The sequence below is a fragment of the Magnolia sinica genome, chromosome 13 (assembly GCF_029962835.1).
Source record: "Magnolia sinica isolate HGM2019 chromosome 13, MsV1, whole genome shotgun sequence".
NCBI classification, from domain to species: Eukaryota; Viridiplantae; Streptophyta; class Magnoliopsida; order Magnoliales; family Magnoliaceae; genus Magnolia; species Magnolia sinica.
In genome coordinates, this window is record NC_080585.1 from 5,126,212 (window position 1) to 5,148,924 (window position 22,713).

The 22,713-nt window shown below is 40.4% G+C and overlaps 1 protein-coding gene across 2 annotated transcripts; it reads left to right on the forward strand.

Moving 5' to 3' along the window:
• Window positions 1-2,999: 2,999 nt before the first annotated feature.
• Window positions 3,000-12,119, forward strand: LOC131222525 (uncharacterized). 2 transcript variants are annotated; one of them, XM_058217634.1, is made up of 10 exons: window positions 3,000-3,493; window positions 7,478-7,552; window positions 8,148-8,201; window positions 8,547-8,625; window positions 8,769-8,896; window positions 9,432-9,515; window positions 9,630-9,670; window positions 10,150-10,233; window positions 11,260-11,410; window positions 11,653-12,119. In XM_058217634.1, the coding sequence occupies exons 1-10, from the start codon at window positions 3,137-3,139 to the stop codon at window positions 12,115-12,117; spliced, it is 1,518 nt and encodes a 505-aa protein (XP_058073617.1). In that variant the 5' UTR covers window positions 3,000-3,136; the 3' UTR covers window positions 12,118-12,119. The 2 variants fall into 2 exon arrangements, with proteins under 2 accessions (XP_058073617.1, XP_058073616.1); XM_058217633.1 differs by lacking the exon at window positions 9,630-9,670 and adding an exon at window positions 10,420-10,571 and having other exon boundaries at window positions 3,003-3,493.
• Window positions 12,120-22,713: the final 10,594 nt, after the last annotated feature.

Below are 22,713 nucleotides of genomic sequence, written 5' to 3' on the forward strand. Positions count from 1 at the left end.
ATATAGCCCCATTGAAGTTTTCAACGGTAAGTATTCAATCCCCGTTGCTTTCTATGGTGGGGTCCACCTGAGCTTTAGATTAACCTGATTTTTTGGTCCATGCTCTAAAATAATCTCAAAAAATGGGTGGACGGTGTGGATCTAACCTACACATCATAGTGAGACCTACACAACTTGCTAACATTGGGTGAAATTGGCATCGGACCCAATGCAATTCCGTCGACAGCTTTTCCATCCTCTCCAAACATGGAGTGGAATTGGCACGGGACCAGATGCAATTCGGTCCCATCTAATCCCTTCTAATCCCAGTGCCCAAACACGCCCTTAGCTATCAACCCCCCCCCCGGTGTCGCCCCTGCTTCAATGCCAGGCTGAGAGAGAGAGAGGTGGCAAGAGGAGAGAGAGAGAGATCCGGAAATGGACTGGCTACTCCCCGTACCACCACCGCCCCGTTGCTGGTAGTCGCTCTTTGGGCACCATTATGATGTATTTGTTTCATCCATCATGTTCATATATTTTTATAAATCATTTTATGGCTTGATATAAAAAGTGAGATGAGATGATTTATGGCTTGATATAAAAAAGTGAGAGGAATATAAATCTCAGGTGGACCACACCGTATGAAAACAATAGTGATTGGATATCCACCATTAAAATCCTTCTGAAGCCCATTGTACTGTTTATTTGACATCCAATGTGTTGATTAGCCCATATGGAGGGAAAAAACAAAAATAAGCTTGATCCAAAACTTCTATAGCCCTCAAAATATTTTTAATGGTCCACACTCATTCAACACTGCTTCCTGTAAGGGGTCAACTTGAGATTGGGATATACTTCATTTTTGTACTCATACCATAAAATGATTTGTAAAAATAGATGAACGACATGGATGAAACATATACATCATGATGGGGCCCACATATCACCGGCCACGGATGGTGCCAGGGGAGTAGCGAATACGTTTCCTGTTTCCAAACGGCCTGGCTACTCCCTAGGCCACCGACCAATAGCTGATGGTCGGTGATCTGTGGGCCCCACCACGGTGTAAGTGTTTCATCCATGCTATCCATCTATTTTTCTAGATCATTTTATTGAATGAGAGAAAAAGCGAGGTGTATCCTAATTTCAAGTGTAACACATTATAGGAATAATGTTGAATGAAAGCTGATCTCTCTCCCTTTTTTTTCCCCCTCCATCTGGGTTTGTATGACTTAATCAACATATTGGATGTCAAATAAATAGTACAGTGGGGCTTAGGAGGATTTTAACGGTGGATATCCAATCACTATTGTTTTCCTATGATGTGGTCCACCTGAGACTTATATTCTTATCATTTTTCGTATCAAGTCTAAAATGATTTGTAAAAATTAATGAACGGAATGGATGAAGCACATACGTCATGGTGGGGCCCACAGAGCACCGACCATCAGCCACGGGTATGGTGGCAGGGGGAGTAGACAATCCGTTTCCTGTTTGTTTTATCCAGGCTGTTCATTTAATTTTTCAGATCTCGTTTTTAAGGCATGAGCCTGGAAAGGAGGGAAGCGGATTGCGTACTGAGTAACTCAGTACGGTAAGCGTACTGAGTAAACTCCATGGGCCCCAGTGTCATTCATGCATTATATCCACTCCATCCATCTCTTTTAACACATAATTTTACACTATATCCCAAAAATGAAATATATTCAAACAACAAATGGACCACACCACAGGAAACAGTGTGAATTGAACATCTGCCGTTGAAATATTCTTGGGGACAACAGAAGTTTTAGATCAAGCTGATATTTGTGTTTACCCTTCATCCATGTCTTTCTGATATTATGAACAGGTTGGATGACAAATAAACATCACTAGGGCCTTAGAAAGTTTTCAACGGTTAAAATCAATTCTTCCACTTTTTCTAGTGGTATGGTCCACTTGCGGCTTCTATATGCATCAATTTTGGTTTGAACCCATAAAATGATCTGGAAAAAAGAATGGACGGCGTGGATAAACCACATGCATTCACGGTAGGCCCAACTGAGTTTACTAAGAGCGTACTGAGTAACTTAGTACGCAATCCGATTTCGGAAAGGAGACATCCACATGTCAAATGCACTATATCATAAGTAAGCGGTGGTGATGGAAAGCCGATCATTAAAAATCTGCTAGCCACTGTAATATTTACCTGACATAACCAGTTGATGAGGTCATACAAACCGGTATGCAGGTAAAACACAAATATCAGTTTCATCCAAAACTTCCCGCCTAAGAAGTTTTTAATGGTGGCCGTTTAATCACTACTGTTTCCTGTAGTGTGGTCGACATGGGATCGGGATTTGCCTACTTTTGCTCATGCCCTAAAATGATCTGAAAAGAAAAAGAAATGAACGAACGGCGTGGATAAAACACACGTCATTGTGGGCCTAAAGAGCACCGTCCAGTAGCTAGTGGCTACTAACAGCTTCTGTTGGCAATCCCCGCGTGGTAACGGATATGCTACTCCCCGGCCACCAGCCATCGGTGCTCTGTGGACCCCACCATGATGTTTGTGTTTCATCCATGCCGTCCATCTAGTTTTCTAGATCATTTTATGGTATTAGATTAAAAATGAGTTATACACAATCTCAAGTGGACCACATTACAGGAAACAGCGTTGAATGAATTTTGACCATTAAAATGTTTTTGGGGGCCATAAAAGTTTTGGATCAAGCTGATTTTTTTTAACCCTTCATCTGGGTCAGTATGACCTAATCAACAGATTAGATGTCAAATAAACAGTACATTTGGCCTCAGGAGGATTTTAATCGTGGATATCTAATCAATATTGTTTTCCTGTGGTGTGGTCCACTTGATACTTATATTCCTTTCATTTTTGTGATCAAGCACTAAAATGATCTTTAAAAATGGATGTACGGAATGGATAAAACACATACATCATGGTGGGGCCTACAGAGCACCGACCATCAGCCACGGGGCTGGTGGCAGGGGGAGTAGCCAATTCGTTCCCTCCGCGTGTCCCATTTCACAGCGTATCCCTTCTCATACAGCAGCTGTATCTTATCATTTCTCTGCGTATATATATTGCGCGCGCGAATTCCACCTCTGCTCTCTCTCTCTCTTCTGCAGCCCAAGCATTCGAGAGCCAGCATTAGAAATGCTGCGAGCGAGAGCGAGAGCGATGGCAGCTCTCCCTCTATTCTCCTTTGTCAACCCTAATTTATGCAAACCCTTCTATCTCTCATTCCCTTCTTCCGACCTTCATCACAGACCCTTGAAATCTATAAATAGCCCCAAAGCCCTCTCGATTTCTTCTTCTTCAAAGCCCCTTCAATCTCCTCTCTCTCCAATCCCCAATCGCGATCTCGCACCCTACCTCTCGTGCTCTATGCCCGAGAAGTGCCTGAGAATTGCCGTTCTTCTTAGTGGCGGTGTCGACAGCAGCGTTGCGCTCCGTCTCCTCCATGCTGCTGGGCATTCGTGCACTGCGTTCTACCTCAAGATCTGGTTTCAGGTAATTTCAACTGTTTCTTGTAAGTTTTTTTTTTTTTTTTGTGGGTATTTGAATTTAAGTTCGTTAAACACCTAATTTTAATGCCCGGTTTTGCTATTTTATCGGGTTTTGGATCCTCAAATCTAAGGTTTCTTAATTCTGGAAATTTGCAGTGTTTGATTGAGCAACTGACAAATTGTATATGTGGGGCCCATCTTTTGGTGACCCAAAACATTCATATGGCGGGCCACATTATGGGAGATAACCCAAAAAGCTTCGCTGTTGGTTGATCCTAACCTATCAATTGGAACACTGTTAAATGTGGAGGACTTGGTGTAATTCTCCACTTGCATGGGCAGATCTTGGATATGGCCCGTTCCATGATGGGGCCTAGGATGAACTATTTAGGTTAGTGATAAAATGGGCCCATTCTGAACCATTGCTAGTGTGATGTAGAACATGTCACAGATACATTCCCAGCATGGTTGGGCCAAAAGAAGGTGGACCCTAAATTGACCGTAACTTTTGATCCGGGTATCGTTACGGGCCGCACAACCTATCAATCTTTACTGAAAGGGGCCATCCGAGTTGAACCGACCCACAAAGTGGGTTGCATCTGTCCGTTTCATCAGAAAACGTGTGCTTTTAGCTCAAAAACGAATTTTTAAGGAAAATTACTATTTTTAGTAATTCCGATTTTTAATATATATATTTTTTATTTTTAGAGTTTTAGATTTTCTTCTTTTTTTAGAAATAGCTTGTAATCATGATAGGACTCTTCTAGCAAAAGTTTATTTGAAAATTTTATTTTTAGAAATTAGGTTCTAGAAGAGTTTTATTAGAATTAAGATTTTTATTAAAGTTAGAATTTTGCTATTTTTGGTAATTACGAGTTTTAGTGTTTTTTCTTTTTCCCTTCTATATTAATGGTGTGATAGGGACACATTAGACAATTATCAATCAATCAAATTTTGAATTTTCTAGAATTTATTTCTATTTTCTTATTTTTCCTCGTCGATTCGAGGTATCTCTATGAGGAGTTCGGAGAAGTTCCGTGGATTCAGAACAGTTATCCCTTTGACTAAGACAATGCTTGACCTCAACATATCCTCTCTTGTGTCAGTTTGGTATCAGAGCGAGGCTTTCTCCTCAGTTCTATGACTTTTAATGACGGGTCGGACAACAATCACATGGATGGTGCTCCATAGAATCATCTTTTAACTGCAACGGCTTTCCAAACAGCATTGCGGATTCATGCAAGAGAATCGACAAGTCATGCAAGGGTTGCAGGCTGCCATTGACCGCTTGACGGAGGCTGTAGGGCAATTTCGTGGTCATGATGGTAATCTACCGGCACTTGCTGCTGGAACTCGTAATCGCCTTGATTACAAGATAGTTCCGGTAGTGAACCAAAGGATCATCCCATAGGAAGTGGGATCCAGTGACGGGGAGGTCGACGACATGATCCTCCAATATCCCGGGCAAGGTGGCGATCGGGTAGATCGGACAGATCAAGAATTCAAGATGAGAGTCGATCTTTCTAGCTTCAATTGCCGACTTCACATTGAGGATTTCCTCGATTGACTTTCTGAAGTTGAGCAATTCTTCGACTATATAGAAATCCCTGAAGCAAAGAAGGTTAAGCTTGTGGTTTACAAGTTGAAGGGCGGAGCTTCAGCTTGGTGGGAACTTCAACTCGAGCGGATGAGACAGATGAAGGCACCAATACACACATGGTCGTGGATGAAGCAGTTGTTGCGCATGCGATTCCTCCCTTGTAAATACGATCATGTATTATTCCAACAAAATCAAAATTATTGGCAGGATAGTCGATCAGTAATGGGTTATGCAGAGAAATCCCATTATTTGATTGCGAGAGATGACTGAGTCGAAACAGAGTTGTGACAGGCCAAATGATTCATCAGTAGCAAACATGTGGCCCCTATGGGAACGGAGAACCAACCCAATACTTCTAAAGTGGAAGGACAATCTCTCATAACTGAACAAGCTTTTGTTAAACAATATGAGGAAACGTGAGATATATATGCATTAGTTGAAAAGGAAAATTATATGAAGCATGTGAACATCTCAAAGGATTTAAAACCAGTGTTGCAAGAGTTCAAGGTGATTGTGCTCGATGAACTCCCTAATAAATTGCCTCTCATACGAGATATACAAAACCACATTGATCTTGTCACAGGGACAAGTGTGCCTAATTGCCCACATTATTAGAAAGAACATGAGATCTTGCAAGCACAAGTGAAGGAACTGATCCACACTTGTCAAGTTAAGGAGAGCATGAGTGCATGTATTGTGTTAGCTCAAGAGCCTAATGCCAAGTATAAGAGAAGAACTATTAAACATCGGTGTCAAAAGTTATCTGAGAATCATGAGTCAAGTCCCTTGAGTAACTTGAAGACGAGTTTTTTTCAAGTGGAGGGGTTTGATGTAAAACGTGTCACAGATACATTCTTAGCATGTTTGGGCCAAAAGAAGGTGGACTATAAATTGACCGTAACTTTTGATCAGGGTATCGTTACGGGGCACACAACCTATCAATCTTCACTGAAACAGGCCATCCGAGGTGAACCGACCCACAAAGTGGGTCACATTTGTCCGTTTCGTCAGAAAACGCGTGCTTTCAGCTAAAAAATGAATTTTTAAGGAAAATTACTATTTTTAGTAATTCCGATTTTTAATATATTTTTATTTTTATTTTTGGAGTTTTAGATTCTTCTTTTTTAGAAATAACTTGTAATCATGATAGGACTCTTCTAGCAAAAGTTTATTTGGAATTTTTATTTTTAGAAATTAGGTTTTAGAAGAGTTTTATTAGAATTAGAATTTTTATTAAAGTTAGAATTTTGCTATTTTTGGTAATTACGAATTTTGGTTTTTTTTTCTTCTATATATATATATTTTTGAAGACACAGGGAGGTCCCCACCTCTTTTTTGAAGTGAGACTAATCCCTGCTGATACACGCAATCACCCACAACTATGTGTATCGGGTAAAGCCAAGGAGGGAAATCGAACCCTCACCTATAGGGAGCAAACCTATGGTGAAGACCATTTTTTTTTTTTTTTTTTTCTATATTAATGGTGTAATAGGGACACATTAGACAATTATCAATCAATCAAATTTCGAATTTTCTAGGATTTATTTTTATTTTGTCCAGAGTAGTTCCGTGGATTCAGAACAGTTATCCCTTTGAGGAAGACGGTGCTCGACCTCAACACGTCCTCCCCTACGTCATGATGTTACTTGAAAAAGTTTCTAGATTATGGCCCATTTGCCTAGCTAGGGTTGAGAAGAACTTCAATAACACCCTCAATTCTTCATAAACCTTGAATCACTTAACTTGAAGATTATGAGAAACAAATATCACATTCTGTTCTACCTTCCAGAAATTTAGAGCAATCAGCAGCCACAAGCCTCCTCATCAATCACCATTTCTTCCTAAAAATCTTATCTAGTTATTGGTGCCCAGCTCTAGGCATGTCCCTGTGGTTGATAAAAACTTAAAGTAGCACATCAAATTTTCAAAAGGTGCCCCTTCGAAGAAAATATGGCCCTGCCCCACTTTGAATGAAATGCACTTTCTATATTAAAAGTATTGTCAACTGTTAATAGACTTCCAAAGATCGGATACTTCCGCTCTAGCCAGTCACTGGTTATGCAGTCTATTTTTTTCCCTGCCCCCCCCTCCCCCCCCCCCCCCCCCAAAAAAAATAAAAATAATAATAAAAAAATAAAAATAAAAAATAAATAACTAAAATCTCTCTCTCTCTCTCTCTCTCTCTCTCTCTCTCTCTATAAAGAAGGTCATTGAGTTAGAGTTATCTTTGCAGGCACAAACTCATTATCTGTATGCTATGTGTCACACCACCTTTTGTGCTATGCTTTGATAATTCAATGTATTAGCTGCAGTCAAATTCTTCCTTAATTTTGTCAAGTTCTCAGACTAATGGCCAAAATCCTCTTTGATCCATATGATTTTTTGTAGGAAGACTTTGAAAACTTCTGGTCAGCATGCCCATGGGATGAAGATCTGAAGTATGCAAAAGAAGTTTGTGATCAGGTCAGGTTCTTTCATGCACCACTATTTAAATCATTATCATTTTATCCCAACTTCAGATTCTAATTTTCACTGGGATCGTAAAATCAACTGCACAGGTGTCTAAGGGTGAGTTATTTTTTTTTTAAAAAATCCGAAATGGTCTAAGATCTAATATTGATATAATGTAAAACAGAAGGGCTAGCCGTAGAGAGCTCATTTTCATTTTGATATGCAAAATCATTTAAAGTTTTTGTTTGATAAATCACTGTGGCATGGTACCTAATTATAGTAGCTAAAATCATTTCCATTCGTATGTGAACATATCTATATGAACATATAAATCTGCAGGTTTGCGTCTTTGTTTATCTATACTTCATATTTGCTTCTTTGTTTATCTATTATTCTTTGCATGAATAGAATTCAAGAATAATCTGATTCTAGAGGAATGAATTAGGTCTTAATTCAGTTTCTGGCGTGCTTATGTAAAAGAGAAGTCTTACAGTTGAATTTGGCTTGTTTGTGTTCTAGAGGAATAAAATTAGATCTTATTTCAGTTTGTGTTGTTGCTTATGTGGAAGAGAAGCCTAACAGTTGAATTTGGCTTGTCTGCATTTAGATTCAAGTGCCTTTGGAAGTCGTGCATTTGACAGATGAGTACTGGAACCATGTGGTGAGTGATTCTTCTTATCTAGCTAAATTCCTGGAATCCAGTTACACAACACAACTCGAGCTTACCCACTTGTTACCATGACGTTCGCTGTTATTATCCTCGAACTGTATGCCATTTGTGCGTCCTTTTCTTTGGTGGTGGCAGTGATTGTGGATGGTGAGAGTATAATGAATAAACTACTAGTAAATACTAAATAGTTAAACTCATAGCAGTTCTATTTGTGTGATAATAACTTCTTTTGGATTTCATAATTAGCCCAGAAATTCATCTGGTGAGATATGATTTATCACTTCTTTCTGCATCTTCTCCTATTTGATTCAATGAAATTTATCTAATCTGATTCAGGTGTCTCACATTATTGCTGAGTATCGATGTGGGCGTACTCCTAATCCAGATGTTCTTTGCAATACAAGAATCAAGTTTGGTTAGTTGCTTGCTCATTTGAGTTTAAGCAAGAAATTTATATTCATTTCGTAGTTGTATTGACATGATCACTATTTATTATATTGTCCATGATTATAATTATTGTTTTTTTTTTCTTTTCTTTTCTTTTCTTTTTTCTTTCAGGTGCTTTCATGGACATCATCAGCAGTATGGAATTTGACTATGTTGCTTCTGGACATTATGCACATGTGATTCATTCATCTCCAGAGCAAGACGATGGGTCTTCTGTCCTAGAGTTATCTAATGATACGGTACCTACACGAAATATGCATTTGTTGCACGCTTTTGGTTTTGGTTTCTAGTCTTTCCCTGCTTGTGCGATTGCGCAAGCATTGACACATCAATTATGTAACATTTCCAAGTTATGTTGTACAAGGAAACACAGGTAATAAAAAACTCCCATGGTTCTGTCCTTGTTTTTTTCTCTTAACAGTCTTTTGTTGATCAGAATCCTGTGCAGTTTTATGCAAACATTGAACATTGTAGAGTCTCCACCATGCTATTGTCTTAAAGGTTACATGTTGGGTTTTAAGACTAAAATTTTGTCAAATCCTGTCATAAATTGGCATTCCTCTGTATCATGCCAAAATTTCATTTTAAACATCAGGCACTGTTTCTGACCAGTTTTGGAAGTCCTGGATGCTCTTTCTATTTCTGAAAAATCTCAGTTCCTTGTCCAAGAAGTTGCTCCATATGGCTTCTTTATTTTCAGAAGGTAGCATTTCATATTTAAGTTTCTATAATCACTTTATGAATTTCTGTAGTTATGTTGCCTGACTTTTTCAGGTCAAGGATCAAACCTACTTCCTTTCTCATCTCTCACAAGACCAGCTTAAACGGCTTCTTTTCCCTCTTGGATGTATCTCAAAGGTTAGTATTTCACTCCTGCAAATCAACTTTTTATCTCTACCCTCTTGGATGTATTTCAGAGGTTAGTATATAACTCATGCAAATCAACTTTTTATCTTCTATTTCCTTTTGAAGCTTTCCATCAACCGTTCTTCTAGTTTGGTGGCTTCTCAATGGTATGAATATTAATGGATCCAAGAAATGAGTTTATTTTGGTTGGGTTCTGTTTATGGGTTTTCATTGTTTGAACATACTAGGAGATTACTGTGGTTGCTCTTGCATTCTATATTTGGTGGAACTTAGCCGATCCTTCTCCCTATACAATTCTTTCTAATAGGTACCTGTTGCCTCCTTCCAGTATAGGTCTCCTTTTGAGCATCAGGTTTCATTTACTTGTAAGAGTTACAGTAACTCTTATTCTTAAATTCATGTAGTTCAGCCCACCTTTCTGCATTAATTGTTGTGGCCTGAATGCCATGACATGCAGTTAACTTACACGGCTTTAAATTGGGCATATATTGAATGGAATGGGACATTGCTCTTAAGTAGCTTTAGAAGTTTACAAGTTAATGCTCTGGCTAATCGTTTGACTGTATCAATGTCGGTATTTGTCCTTCATTTCATTTTTTTTTTGACCGTGCACAATCATCTACAGGATGAAGTTCGTAGGCTTGCTACAAAAATGGATCTTCCTAACAAAGAAAGGAAGGATTCACAAGGAATCTGTTTCCTGGGGAAGGTAAATAGCTCCCTTATCGAATTAATGTCAGATTTATTTTTGGTCCGTTGGAAGATGTTGGCTTTGGTTAAACTTCTACATGTGTGTTTCATTCATCAGTTTGTTTTTATAAGCAACTCAATTCATATTAATGTTTGGTTCTGGAATAGAAGGCCTTGATTTCGTCTATATGGACTTTGTTGATAGATAAAGTTCAGTGAGTTTGTTGCAAAACATATTGGGGAGATGGAAGGTATCCTACTGGAAGCAGAGACGGGAGATTTTCTTGGGAAACACCAGGGTTTTTGGTTCTATACAATTGGTCAGCGCCAAGGTCTACGTCTTCCTGGAGGACCCTGGTATGCACTGTTGGTCTTGGTTTATTGGCATTATTTTGCATGGGAAACCTGGTATCGTCATCTGTACCATGTATAATGCAAGTAGCATTAGACAATTTTGCCCATGCAATTAGTCTTGAGAGAGTCGTGAACTTTGGGACATAAAGGACAGGAGAAGGGATTTTCAACATAGGTAAGGGTATTTAGGGAATTTACAAATTTCCCTTGCTTATCAGTGGCCAGCTCAGATTTCAGCCACTCTGTGTGGAGAGTGGTGTGGAATTTACGGTTATTTTATGCTTTATTTTGTGTGTGAGTAGCCTGCACTCATTTTCTCCCTTTTCTACATGTAGCTCGCACCCACTCTCCCTTGCACGTAGCCACATCCTCTCTCTCTCTCTCTCTCTCTCTCTCTCTCTCTCTCTCTCAATGCGTGAGAAAATACACAGAAGAAGAATGTGCAACCCCCTCTTCTGCAAGCATATTTGGCTAATATGTTGCCTCTCTAGATAACTGAATATTTGGAACTTGTATGGATGTTCTCACACTGATACCACTTTGCGGGTCAATTCTCCAGTTAACCTCTTGTTTATGCTGTAATAATGCTTGTGGCCAGCCACGTAGCTTAATATTTCTTCAAGTAGCCATTAGTATATGAACTAAGATTAGTTGTAATTTCCAATGAAAATGCCATGCATTTCTTGTGCAGGTATGTGGTTGAAAAGGATGTTAAAAACAATGTAGTCTTTGTGTCGAGAAACTACTTCTCATTGGATAAAAGGAGGCGTACCTTTCGTGTCGGATCCCTGAAATGGCTTAGTGGGTCACCTCCTGGCCGACTTGATCAACTTCAGTGCAAGGTAGAAAGACCAAGTCCCTTTTTCTGTCAATAACCTGCTTTTCATGCCAATGTCTGAGAATAATTGGCACCACCTGTGTTGGCCATTTCTGTTTCTTACCTCGAATTGTCCACATTAGTGATGTTTCTCTTGTATTGATAGAAAAGGAATGGATCGATTTCTCTGCCATTTAATTTCATTCAACTACATAAATATGAGACGCTGCATATCTGAGAACTGATAAACGTGGACTGAACTTACAGGTTAGACATGGTCCCAGCTTTTACAATTGCACTATAAAGATAGAACCAGGTGATGATGGCCAGGGAGATGTTGGTGTTGTTCAATTATCTGAAGACGATCAGGGCTTGGCTGCTGGGCAATATGCAGCCTTCTACCAGAAAAGGACATGCATAGGTTCAGGTGTGATTTTGGAATCTTGGGATGATCAGAGCTTCCCCCTTTGTGCAAGGGCTCTGGAAATCGCATTAATGGAAGATAAGTCAAAACTTGGGCCGCCGGTTAAGATTAAAGTAAAGCCAGAACCTTCTCAAAGGGGTACCGACAGTGCAGGCAGCATTGATCTGCTTGGAGGAAAATCTGGGTGGTACCGGAATATTCCTGATGATGTGACTGAGAGCCAGAGACAGACGCCTAAAGGTATGACCTCAAGCTTAGATTTGAATTGGCTTCAGAAACTCAAAGAGAAACTGTTGCAGATATTTTAGTCTCTCTCTCTCTCTCTCTCTCTCTCTCTCTCTCTCTCTCTCTCTCTATATATATATATATATATATATATATATATATGTTGAATGCGTCTGCCTTCATTTTTGCCTTTGTCGCTGAGGTTGCAGTTGAGTTATTGATAAGCTGAGGATTAAAGGTAAGCTCAAATAAGGAAAAGGACGGGAAATCCCAACTTAGCATATGGTGGCTAATATGATTAGATGATTGGGACCATGACCATCTATTCCGACTACAAACCATTCCCAGAAATGGTATAGATGGAACACGAGATGCCCAAATGCCAGAAATTTGGGCCTTCGGAAGTGGAATGAGGGTGCTGGGTGGCATGGGTAAGACGAGGGCCATAGTCCTGGGGGTGCCTGATTAGGAGCCATGTTGCTGATGATGCATCATGGATTGAAGGCTCCCATTTGGGAGTCTTAGACTGATGCGTTTGGTCATGAGTTGATTCGGGACTTGCCGGAATTGGGGGTGACTTGTCCAACTCGAGCTAAGTTGGCATATTTTCAGTGCTGACTTTTGGTGACAAACCAGATCAGACCCAACCGAGTACAAGTTGACTCAGATGAGTCTGCAATCCAGTGAGGCATACATGCCACCATTCCCAGTGTAAGCAGATGGTCGGTGGTAGCACTGTTCTGATCCAGATGGTCCGGGCTCTGACCTCTCTGTTTCAGCATGGCACCATTCAAGCTTGGCTTGGGTTATAGTACTACATTTTGGACTGCGCTTGAAATGATGCAGGAATAAAACAAATCAGATGATTCTGACCATCCTATGGATAGCATGCTAAACCAAGCAAATGAAAATAGGCCTAATCATCAACTCAAAGTATACATTTGGCGGACTGCCTTGTAAAATGAATGTGTTTACAAAAACGAAAATCAATTCAAAGGGGGCAGGATCATCCATTTATTGGGACTTGTGGAGTTATATAAAGTGGCCTACCAATATTGGTTTGGAACCAATGGACTGTCTATAGGGATGCTTGGATGGTCCCACTTGTCCAAAGCACTAGTTCTATTCTAAGCCTAAAGTATTAGTTGTATAGGATAGATTCCTAATTGCTAATTATTTCTAAATGTGGAAAAATATATAAATTGCATGAATTTATAAGCATATAAACAAATGAAAAATCATGTCCACTTTGAGAGTTTGTTATTCTACTCGAAAGGTACCTAGAAAAGGTTGCCATGAAAAAAAGAAAAGAAAAGGCAAAGAAAAAGAAATGTGTTTGGATGACTGTTCTGCAGTCCTTTCTCCCTGAAGAGTATTCCGTAGTAGGGGTGGTAACCGGTTGGGTTCAACCCAGACAGACCGAGCTCAACATGTGACCCATTATCCTATGGACCGAACAAATCCAACCAATTTAATAATAATAGGGTCGGGCTTCATTAACCTGACCTCAGATGATGAGACGGGTTTTTGAATTTATTATGGAGCCATAGGCATGCTCAGCCTCGTCCAATTAATGGGCACATATACACATGCATGCATAATGTGTATCTATTGGGCGCATGCAAACAGCATGGCATGTTTTATATATATATATATATATATATATATATATAGGTTATTATGGATCAATTGACATGATTACACAACAACAAAATCAGGGAGCCGAAACATGGAAATCAGCAGCCTGTGCAAGTCAATTAGTGGATACATATGAATACTGGCACACATAAACAGTGCGGTGCATTATATTTTCAGGTTATTATGGATTAAGTGGCATGATTGCACAATAATTGAATTGCTGAGCAAACATGAAAACCGGTGGCCTACTCAAGTCCACCACATTGGGAAGATGAGCTAATGCACTTACCTAATTCGATTCGATGGTAGCTGATGAACACAATTTCAATCAAGGGAGCAGGCCTTATGTCTATCTTTCCTTTACCCTCTTTGCTACATGTGCACACACCATTGAGAGACCGGTACATGGGTTTATTGCAATCGAGCTCTATGTAATAATATATTAGATAGGTTGATTACACTCAAAAAGTTGATTACTTTGGAACACGGAGTTACGTGGTGGGCAAAAAAAAAAAAAACCTGATGCAGGTTAATTTTCTGTGCGGTTTTGGTGGATGGTTGATGCGGGCTGTGGGGCCCACCTCGATGTATGTTCATTACATCCACACTGTTCATCTGTTTTAACAGATCATTATGGGGGATGATACAAAAAATCAAGTAGATCCAAATCTTAGGTAGGCCACACCATAGGAAAAAGTGGTGACTGAATACCCACCATTTAAAACTTCTTGGGGGCCACCGAATGCTTATTTACCAACCTGTTGATAAGGTCACAAATATCTGGATGAAGATACCACATAAATATCAGATTGATCCAAAACTTTTGTGCCCCACAAGAAGTTTTTAATGGTCAATCACTACTGTTTCCTGTGATGTGGTCCATATGAGATTTGGATCTGCTTAATTTTTAGGTTCATTCCCTAAAATTATCTTTCGAAATAGATGGAAGGCTTGGATGTAAGGATAATATATCACAGTGGGCTCCACAGTAAGGGATCCACCCACCTTAGTGGATCCAGAGATCCAAGGAACCCGCTCCCGTTAATCTTGGCCATCGAAAAAGGCCAAAAGGCACAGTGTGGATAAACTCGTATGGGAAAGGACATAGATCCTGTTTGGCCAGGACAGCCCGATCCAAAGCCGAAAGTGGGACTTGAACGGTGAAGGTGAGGAAATGCGTGCCGCTGTCCGCATTCCAGGGTACATCCAAACAAGCCACTAAATATAGAGCTTTTACTACGCCACGCGTGTGCAAGGAAGTTCGTATACACGCCACCGTACATACCAGCATCGTACATTACTACGAGATCCATTCCATCCATTAATAAGGGAATCCCACCATGCGCTGCCTGGCCCAAGAATCGAGTTGGTCCACTAATCATCTGGACCCAAGAATCGAGTTGGTCCACTAATCAGGTCCGCCCATATGCAGGGCCCTAGCATGGATAGTCTGTGTCAAAGAAATAACCCCAATCTAGTCATCTGATCTATGGCCATCAAAGTAACGGTCGAAAACTAAAACACTTTTAACTATCAAATATGCAGTGGGATGAACTGTAGAAAAAGCAAGGGATTGGATTGTTCCTTGAATTTTACTTTTTAAATGTGAGCCATCCATGCTGGTGATCTATTGGTGGGCCAGATGAATACATGACCCTGCCACGTTTCCTGTGGATGGATCGATTGCTTACGTCCTGCGGTTCCTCCGGCTCCACCGTATCATCCGATAACTAAAAGACAAGTAAGCATCCCCACGTATGTCAGCCTTTGAATTTCGATCATCTTCCAATGATCCAAACCGTTTATACGACGAGTTTCCTTTTCATGGTGGATCCAGGGTCATCTTCCAATGATCTAAGCCGTTTATACGACAAGTATCCATCTGGTCCGTGATTAACTGTCAGATATTCAGCGGGATAAACTGTATAGAAGTGGGGTGATGGATAGTATGTCTCTTAGGTTTTATCTTTACAATAAGAGCTATCGGTCCTGATGCCAGCATTTGCGTGGACAAGATCAACAAATCATCATGCCACGTGTCTTATAGAGAGAGAGATGGCTCTATCGTATTCCGGTTCTTCGCGTTCCACTGTATCATTTTCTATCGATCATACTCCTTTTGAAAGGTTGCTCTGCTCCTATTTTGTAAAGCACACGTGAACGGTCTGGGTCGGGCATCAATTACCACCGTACATTGTGCTCCGTCCTGTCAGTAACACGTGTGTAAGTCCGGTTGGCAAAATCATATTTGGTGGGCCCCACAGGAATGAGCCGATCTTTAAAAGGCACATCCATTTGAGGGATGCCGAGTGTACTCGCGCCCCTGCCTTCGACCGGAGGCTTCCCAGCACGGATGCCAACGTGGAACACATGCAATATCAGGGCCATTTATCAGATTGGCCCTACTTCGAGTATGCCTTGATAACATAAACAGGGTGGCATACCTATCAGACGGCTAATATATCGTGAAATAAATAAATAAAAAGAACGGTAAAAATGAAACGTGAAGGTGTGGTCCATTTCATTAGATATCTAGCTCGATATCTAACTTGTGGCTTCGGTGGATCCTGAGGTCGGTGACCTGTAACCCTCCAAAATTTGTTATACGAGTTGGCCAGCCTAAATCTGAATTATAGGGATCTGAAATATATATTATAATTCACTTAATTTTCATACATTTTCAAAAAAAAAAAAGATTAAAAAGAAAATAAAAATTAATCATTATCATTAAATAAATATTAATGGACTAATCTTATAATCTTTAATTATATTATATAAAAAAACAACTAATAACAAAATACATAAATTTAACTAATCTTTTCCCATTGACTCTTTATATACAAACCTACCTAACAATATAAACGGATGTGAGGATGACGGCTCAGCAAATCACATCATTTTTTAAATTAAAAATACTATGTTAACATGCAACAAATATATATATATATATATATATATATAATAAGGATTGAGTAGGCCTAATGTATTGAGATTTGTGGTTTTTTGAAAAAAAATTAAATATTCAAAATTTTGAAATTTTGCTGTCAAAACATTTTTTTGAGAATTTTAAATTCAAAAGTATGGTCCGTGCTTTTGTCCCATGTTGAAAATGAAAAGAAGAAGATTGTGGTTTATATAAGGATGTTTGTGTAGTATTCTTATTTGGAGCTTTGGATATTGTGACGTTCAGGTAGCGCTGGAACACGCGCACGTGTTCGGGCACAGGCAATATGATTGTAGTGGCATTAGTTGCAATACTTTGCACTTCGCATCATGTCACGGAGGTGTCGCTATCTCTCGACCTTATGCGAACTGTCGTGAGATGATGCGAGTCGTCTAGTACGAGCTTAGGTGCAATGGGTCTAAAATAAGCCAAGGCTTTATAGGTGACTGACAACAGTTGGATTATTAATCCGAAATAGTCAACAATTTCTGAAAACGGCTAATTACCTTAAAAGCCACAATGGTCTGAAAATGGATGAGCTATGATGATCTAACAGTCGAATATACAGGATGTAAAGACGTGGTTTTGGACATTTTGGTGTGGAATATACAGGGGAAGGATATGTAGGAATAGGATCGACCCAGATGTTTAACAAGGAATCCATGCCGTCTGTCGAGTTTGTAGGGTCGAGAGTGATCATCGTTTCAAAAACGGTAAAGATGTGATAATCTGGTTTCAGAGTAATGGCATCAACGATTGAGGTTTTACAAAAATCCGAGTCCGATGACTGGTTAGGATTGGAAGGTAGGTCCTACTAAAATGGACGGCAAGAGGTCGTGCGGGTGCCAATCGAAAAAGGAAGAAGCTGGAACAGAATGGGGTGGCTTTCGCATATCTCTTTTGTCTTTTCTTTTTATTTTCTTTTTTAACTTGTAGGCCCAACAGAGACACGTGAAAAAATGAGGCTAATCGAAAGCTCATGTAGACTGCACCATCGAAAGAGTAGAAAAATCAGAGACGTTACATGACCCTGACTGTGGGGACCACTGTGATATTCGACCACATCCATGCCGTCCATCCGCATTGAAAGCTCATTTTAGGGCATGATCCAAAAAGTGATGCAGATCCAAATCTCAGATGGACCATAGTAGAGGAAACAGTGATAATTGACCATTAAAAGCTTCCTGTAAGCTACAAAAGCTTTGGATAAAGATTATATTTGTGCAGTCTCTTCATCCAGGTCTACGTGACCTTATCAACAGGTTGGATGGCAAATAAACATTCCGGTGGAATCCATAGAGATTTTAAAGGTGGGGATTCAATCACGACTGTTTAATCATGCCCAAAGAATGATTTGTCAAAATGGTTGGACGGTTTGGATTCAAGGAACATACATCACTGTGAGCCCCTGACTGAGTCAGGGTTCAACCCATGCCCGATTGGAATGTCTAATCGTGTAGAATCAAAGCACCCTAACCGGCGACGCTGATTGATTGCAAAAGCCTTCTGTATTGAGCTGTACGCGAACCGAGTTAGCTCGGATAGCTTGCTCGACACGATTCAAGAGAGCTCAATACGACAAGGTTTGAAATTTTTTTATTTTTTTATTTTTTGGGCTAGCTTGTTAGTACACACCCATGTCAGTACACACCCATGTCAGTACACACACAAGGTTTGAAATTGAGCTCGAGCTGATTTTTTGAGTTCAAAAAATTTTCAAAGCCCGAGCTCAATTCGGATTGAACCCCAACTCAAATCGAACCAGTCCAATAACTGACTCGGTTATTTTGATATGATGTTGCTCACCAAGGGTTTGATGAAATAAGCTAAGGCGGTGTCAACTGGTGGTGAAGAAGGTAAAATAAATATCTTGATTTTGATGTTGGCCACGAGTATTTGATGAAATATCTGTAAACTATTGCTGTTGTTATATATTCCATTTCTAAATTAAAGGTGCACTCCATATCTTTGGAAAATGGAGCACTTGATGAAATATCTGTAAACTATTGCTGTTGTTATACATTCCATTTCTAAATTAAAGGTGCACTCCGTATCTTTGGAAAATGGAGCACTCAGCTTGATTTGACCCGAGGTGCAGAAAGAACCGGCTCTACTTCCGCATGAAGTTCCTGGGCTGGGAAGCTAGGTGGGGTCCACCACGATGTTTGTGAAAAATTCACCCCGACCATCCATTTTGCAAGTTCATTTTACAATTTGTGACAAAAAGTGATCCAAATCCAAGACTCAAGTGGACCACACAAGAGGAAAGAGTGGGGATTGAACGACCACCGTTGAAACACTTCTATTGCCACAGAAATTTTGTATCATGCTGAGTTTTCTGTGTTTTCAGTTCATCCCAGTGGTATAAACATGGAGGTGGAGCCATGAAGGTTTCGACTACCACCAGATAGTTATTTCTTCCCGCTCATCTTAACGGATGAACACGGTGGATTTCTCACAAACATAAAACCGTCTGCCCCACCCAACTTCCAGGAAACCGGGTCCCTAACTGATTGCGGACCAGAGCTCGTACACGTTTGCCATGTTGACACGTGTTCAGGGCAGCTCCTGCGTCCATCTCACGCATGAGAGTACATCACCCAAGGGAGCTTTCTCTCTATTTCTCGACAATCACGTGCCAGCTCGTGGTATCATCCGGGCCGTCGATCTAAGGGGTAAATTAAAAAAAAAAAACATATATATATATCCCGATTCAATCATCTTCTAGTTGATATCAGACAAGCAGCCTCCAAACTGAACATAGTAAACAAAAATAATAACAGTTGACATTCACTGCAGCAAAGCTCAGCGTGAGAGCTACTAGCACTGTCTGATGTGGTTTTATAATCGTGGGCCATCCATGATGGCCCCACCAAATGGATGGTCCCGATTGATTTAACACAGAGAGGTCGCTACCACCACCTTCTAGTTCTACAGGCCCACTGCATTATTACAGTGCGAACGCATCCCATCAGTGCAATTTTTGGTTGGTGGTGCATTGATGACGGTGGGCTTACCATATGGACGGTCTGGATTAGAAATTGCATACGTGGCACACAAGTTAAAACTGTCCAAATTGTGGGTCCCAGTTTAGATTATCATGAACCAAAAGTTACACATATATGATTACATGACTATCGGGATTGGTGGACATTCATCGGACGGTTGAAAATGAAAAAAATTCGATGGACGAATCAGACGGTATGATAGATTAATCCATCTGATTTTGTGAATCTGGGTTTCATAATTTAGGCGTTCTAATTTGAGTTGATGTATTATACGCGTACAATTTCTAAGTGCCTGTGTATCAATCGTCATCGCTGCCAGAGTATCCGAAAAAACTCATGTTTCTAAGCTGTAAAGAGGTGTGTTTGGCAGCACTATCAAGTTGGATTGCAATATTTAGTCTAACAATAATAAAGTAGGAAATGGGAAAATAAAAATCGTAATTTCGTACCTAATTCAGTTCACTGGGGCATCCAAACGCAGAATAAATGCACCCACGAAATCCAAAATCCCACCATCAACACTCCCAAACAGACCCAAAATCAAAACAATTAAATAGATTTAGAAACCCTAAAATTTGATAAACACACCCCAAAATCTACAAAAACCCATCGATTGAATCCCTCCAAAAAAAAACTAATATTAAGAATAAAATCTAAATAATACAAAGAAAAACACACAGACACACACAAAACCGCACAAAACAACGCCAAAATTAAGAAAAATAAAAACCCAAAAATCAATTTATTAAAATAAAAAAACAAAATAACAAAATAAAATAAAAACCCCAAGAAATCAAAATTCCAAATCACACCACCTCATGATTATTATTCATTCCTGTGGTGAGAAACCGTACATTCGCATCCACCTTATAAGATACACCTCACAGAAAAAAAAAAAAAAAAACCATCTGATGAAAATTTTCCGCTTACAAAGGGAAAAAATGAAATAAAAATGGTTTTTTTTTTTCATAGTCTACCTACGGATGTGGAGCACGGAAGCGACGATCCTGCCGCAGGCCTGCCGGATACGGGGATACGCTCTGACCGTATATACGGCCGTCTGTCTGAGGAACGTCTCTACGGTCTCTACGAAGAGGTTCAAGCTACGTACGGGCGGTATGTAGAGCGTCAGAGGAGCCGCCGAGAAGGCGATTGCGAAGAACAGCTGCAGCATCTGATGAGAGAGAGAGAGAGAGGGGGGGGGGGGATTGGAGCTTTGATTTTGGTTGGGGAGAGAAGGGTTGAAGCTTTGATTTTGGTTGGAGAGAGAGGGGTAGGAGCTTTGATTTTGAGGTTTGACGCCCCCATTACAGAGGCGTGTAGAGGCCTCTGTCTTAGCACGCCAGCACACGTGGCGGATGGAACACACGTGCGAGATCCGATCTCAAGGTGGGTCACACTGTTTATAACTTTTGGAAATAAAAATTAGGCTGTTCCAATCTTCAGGTGGGCGAAAAATCGATGGCTAGAAAGAGGTTATCTTAACCGTTGTTCTGTTTGGTACTATGTGGCCCACTTGAGAAGTTAAACGGCTTGATATCTAGGGGCAGACCATCTGAGCAGGAGGACCCATATTATAGACAGTTCCGATCTCACACACGTTTGTCATATTGGCACGTGTGCTAGTGTGTAGATGCGCACGGCTCTTCACTCGTATGCGCGTGTGTAACCTCGGGCGCGTAGATCCAGGATCCACTGTAGATCCCTGAATGTGGGCCCCATATTTATGTATTTCCCTTACATCCACGCTGTCCATCCGTTTTGAAGGCTTAATTTAGTGTATGATCCAAAAAATAAAGTAGATACAAATCTCAAGTGGACCACACCACAGGAAACAGTGGTGATTGATCATTAAAAACTTGTCGTGGGCTACAAAAGTTTTGGATCAAGCTTGTATTTGTATGATCGCTTCGTCCAGGTCTCTGTGACTTTATAAACAGGTTGGATGGAAAATAATAATTCCAGTAGCCCCTGATAAGTTTTTATTGGTGGGTATTCAATCACCACCGTTTCTTGTGGTATGGCCCACCTGAGATTTGCATCTGCGTCATTTTTGGGTTCATTGCCTAAAATGAGCTTTCAAAGCGGATGGACAGCGTGGATGCGGGGAACATGCATAAAGGTGGGCCCCACAGTCACGGATCCACCCACCGCGGTGGATCCCGCGCCCTGAAACCTCCCCCTTTGACTGGTGGGTTACTAATTTAATTTTTTTCAAAAAAAAAAAAAAAGGGTCTTTATCCTGCGCACCTGCCGACGATGAAGAGTATGTACATTTAGTCGGATTTTTTAGTTTGAGCCTATTGTGAAATGGTCCGTTGTTGTGAACCACAACGTGAACTACGGCTCAAAAGAACCACGTATTGGAAGATCCTATCCATCAATATGTTTTTTTTTTTTAGCAGAATAAATTGCAGGGTTGGGGTTGTTCCATAGAAGTGATTTTCGGATCACGGTCCATTGATGATGGATCACAAACAAGCAATGGCATGGATGATGCTCCGTGTCCGGGTTTTCAATTTGGACAAGTGGGCCATGGTTTTGTTGTTAAATATTAAAACCGTGATTACGTTGTGACCCACAGACATAATCCCAGCTGCCATTGTCAGGCACTCGTTCAGTTGAACATGGACCGTCGTGGATATCTTATAATGACCAGTCTTATCTGCGGGCCACAGACCGAGAGGCTCAGATTGTCTCATCTGAAAGATTTCTGGTCCTTCCTCGGGGGCGCGGATTAGGTGGGTCCTGGGTAACAACTTAGTGAGTGAATCCTAGACCGTCGGGCCCACCTTGATGTATATGTTATAAATCCTCCCCATCCATCAGTTATTCCAGCTCATTATAGTCCATGGTCCAAAAAATGAAGAAATCCAAATCTTAAGTGGACCACACCATAGGAAACGGCAACTGAACGTGTGGCCCACCTCGATATATATGCTGTATATCCGCATGATCCATCTATTTTGCCAGCTCATTTTAGGGCATCAGATACAAATCTCAGGTGCACCGCACAACAGAAAACTGTGGTGATTGAACGCCACCATTAGAAACTTCCTAGGTCCACCGTAACGTTTATTTGCCCTCAA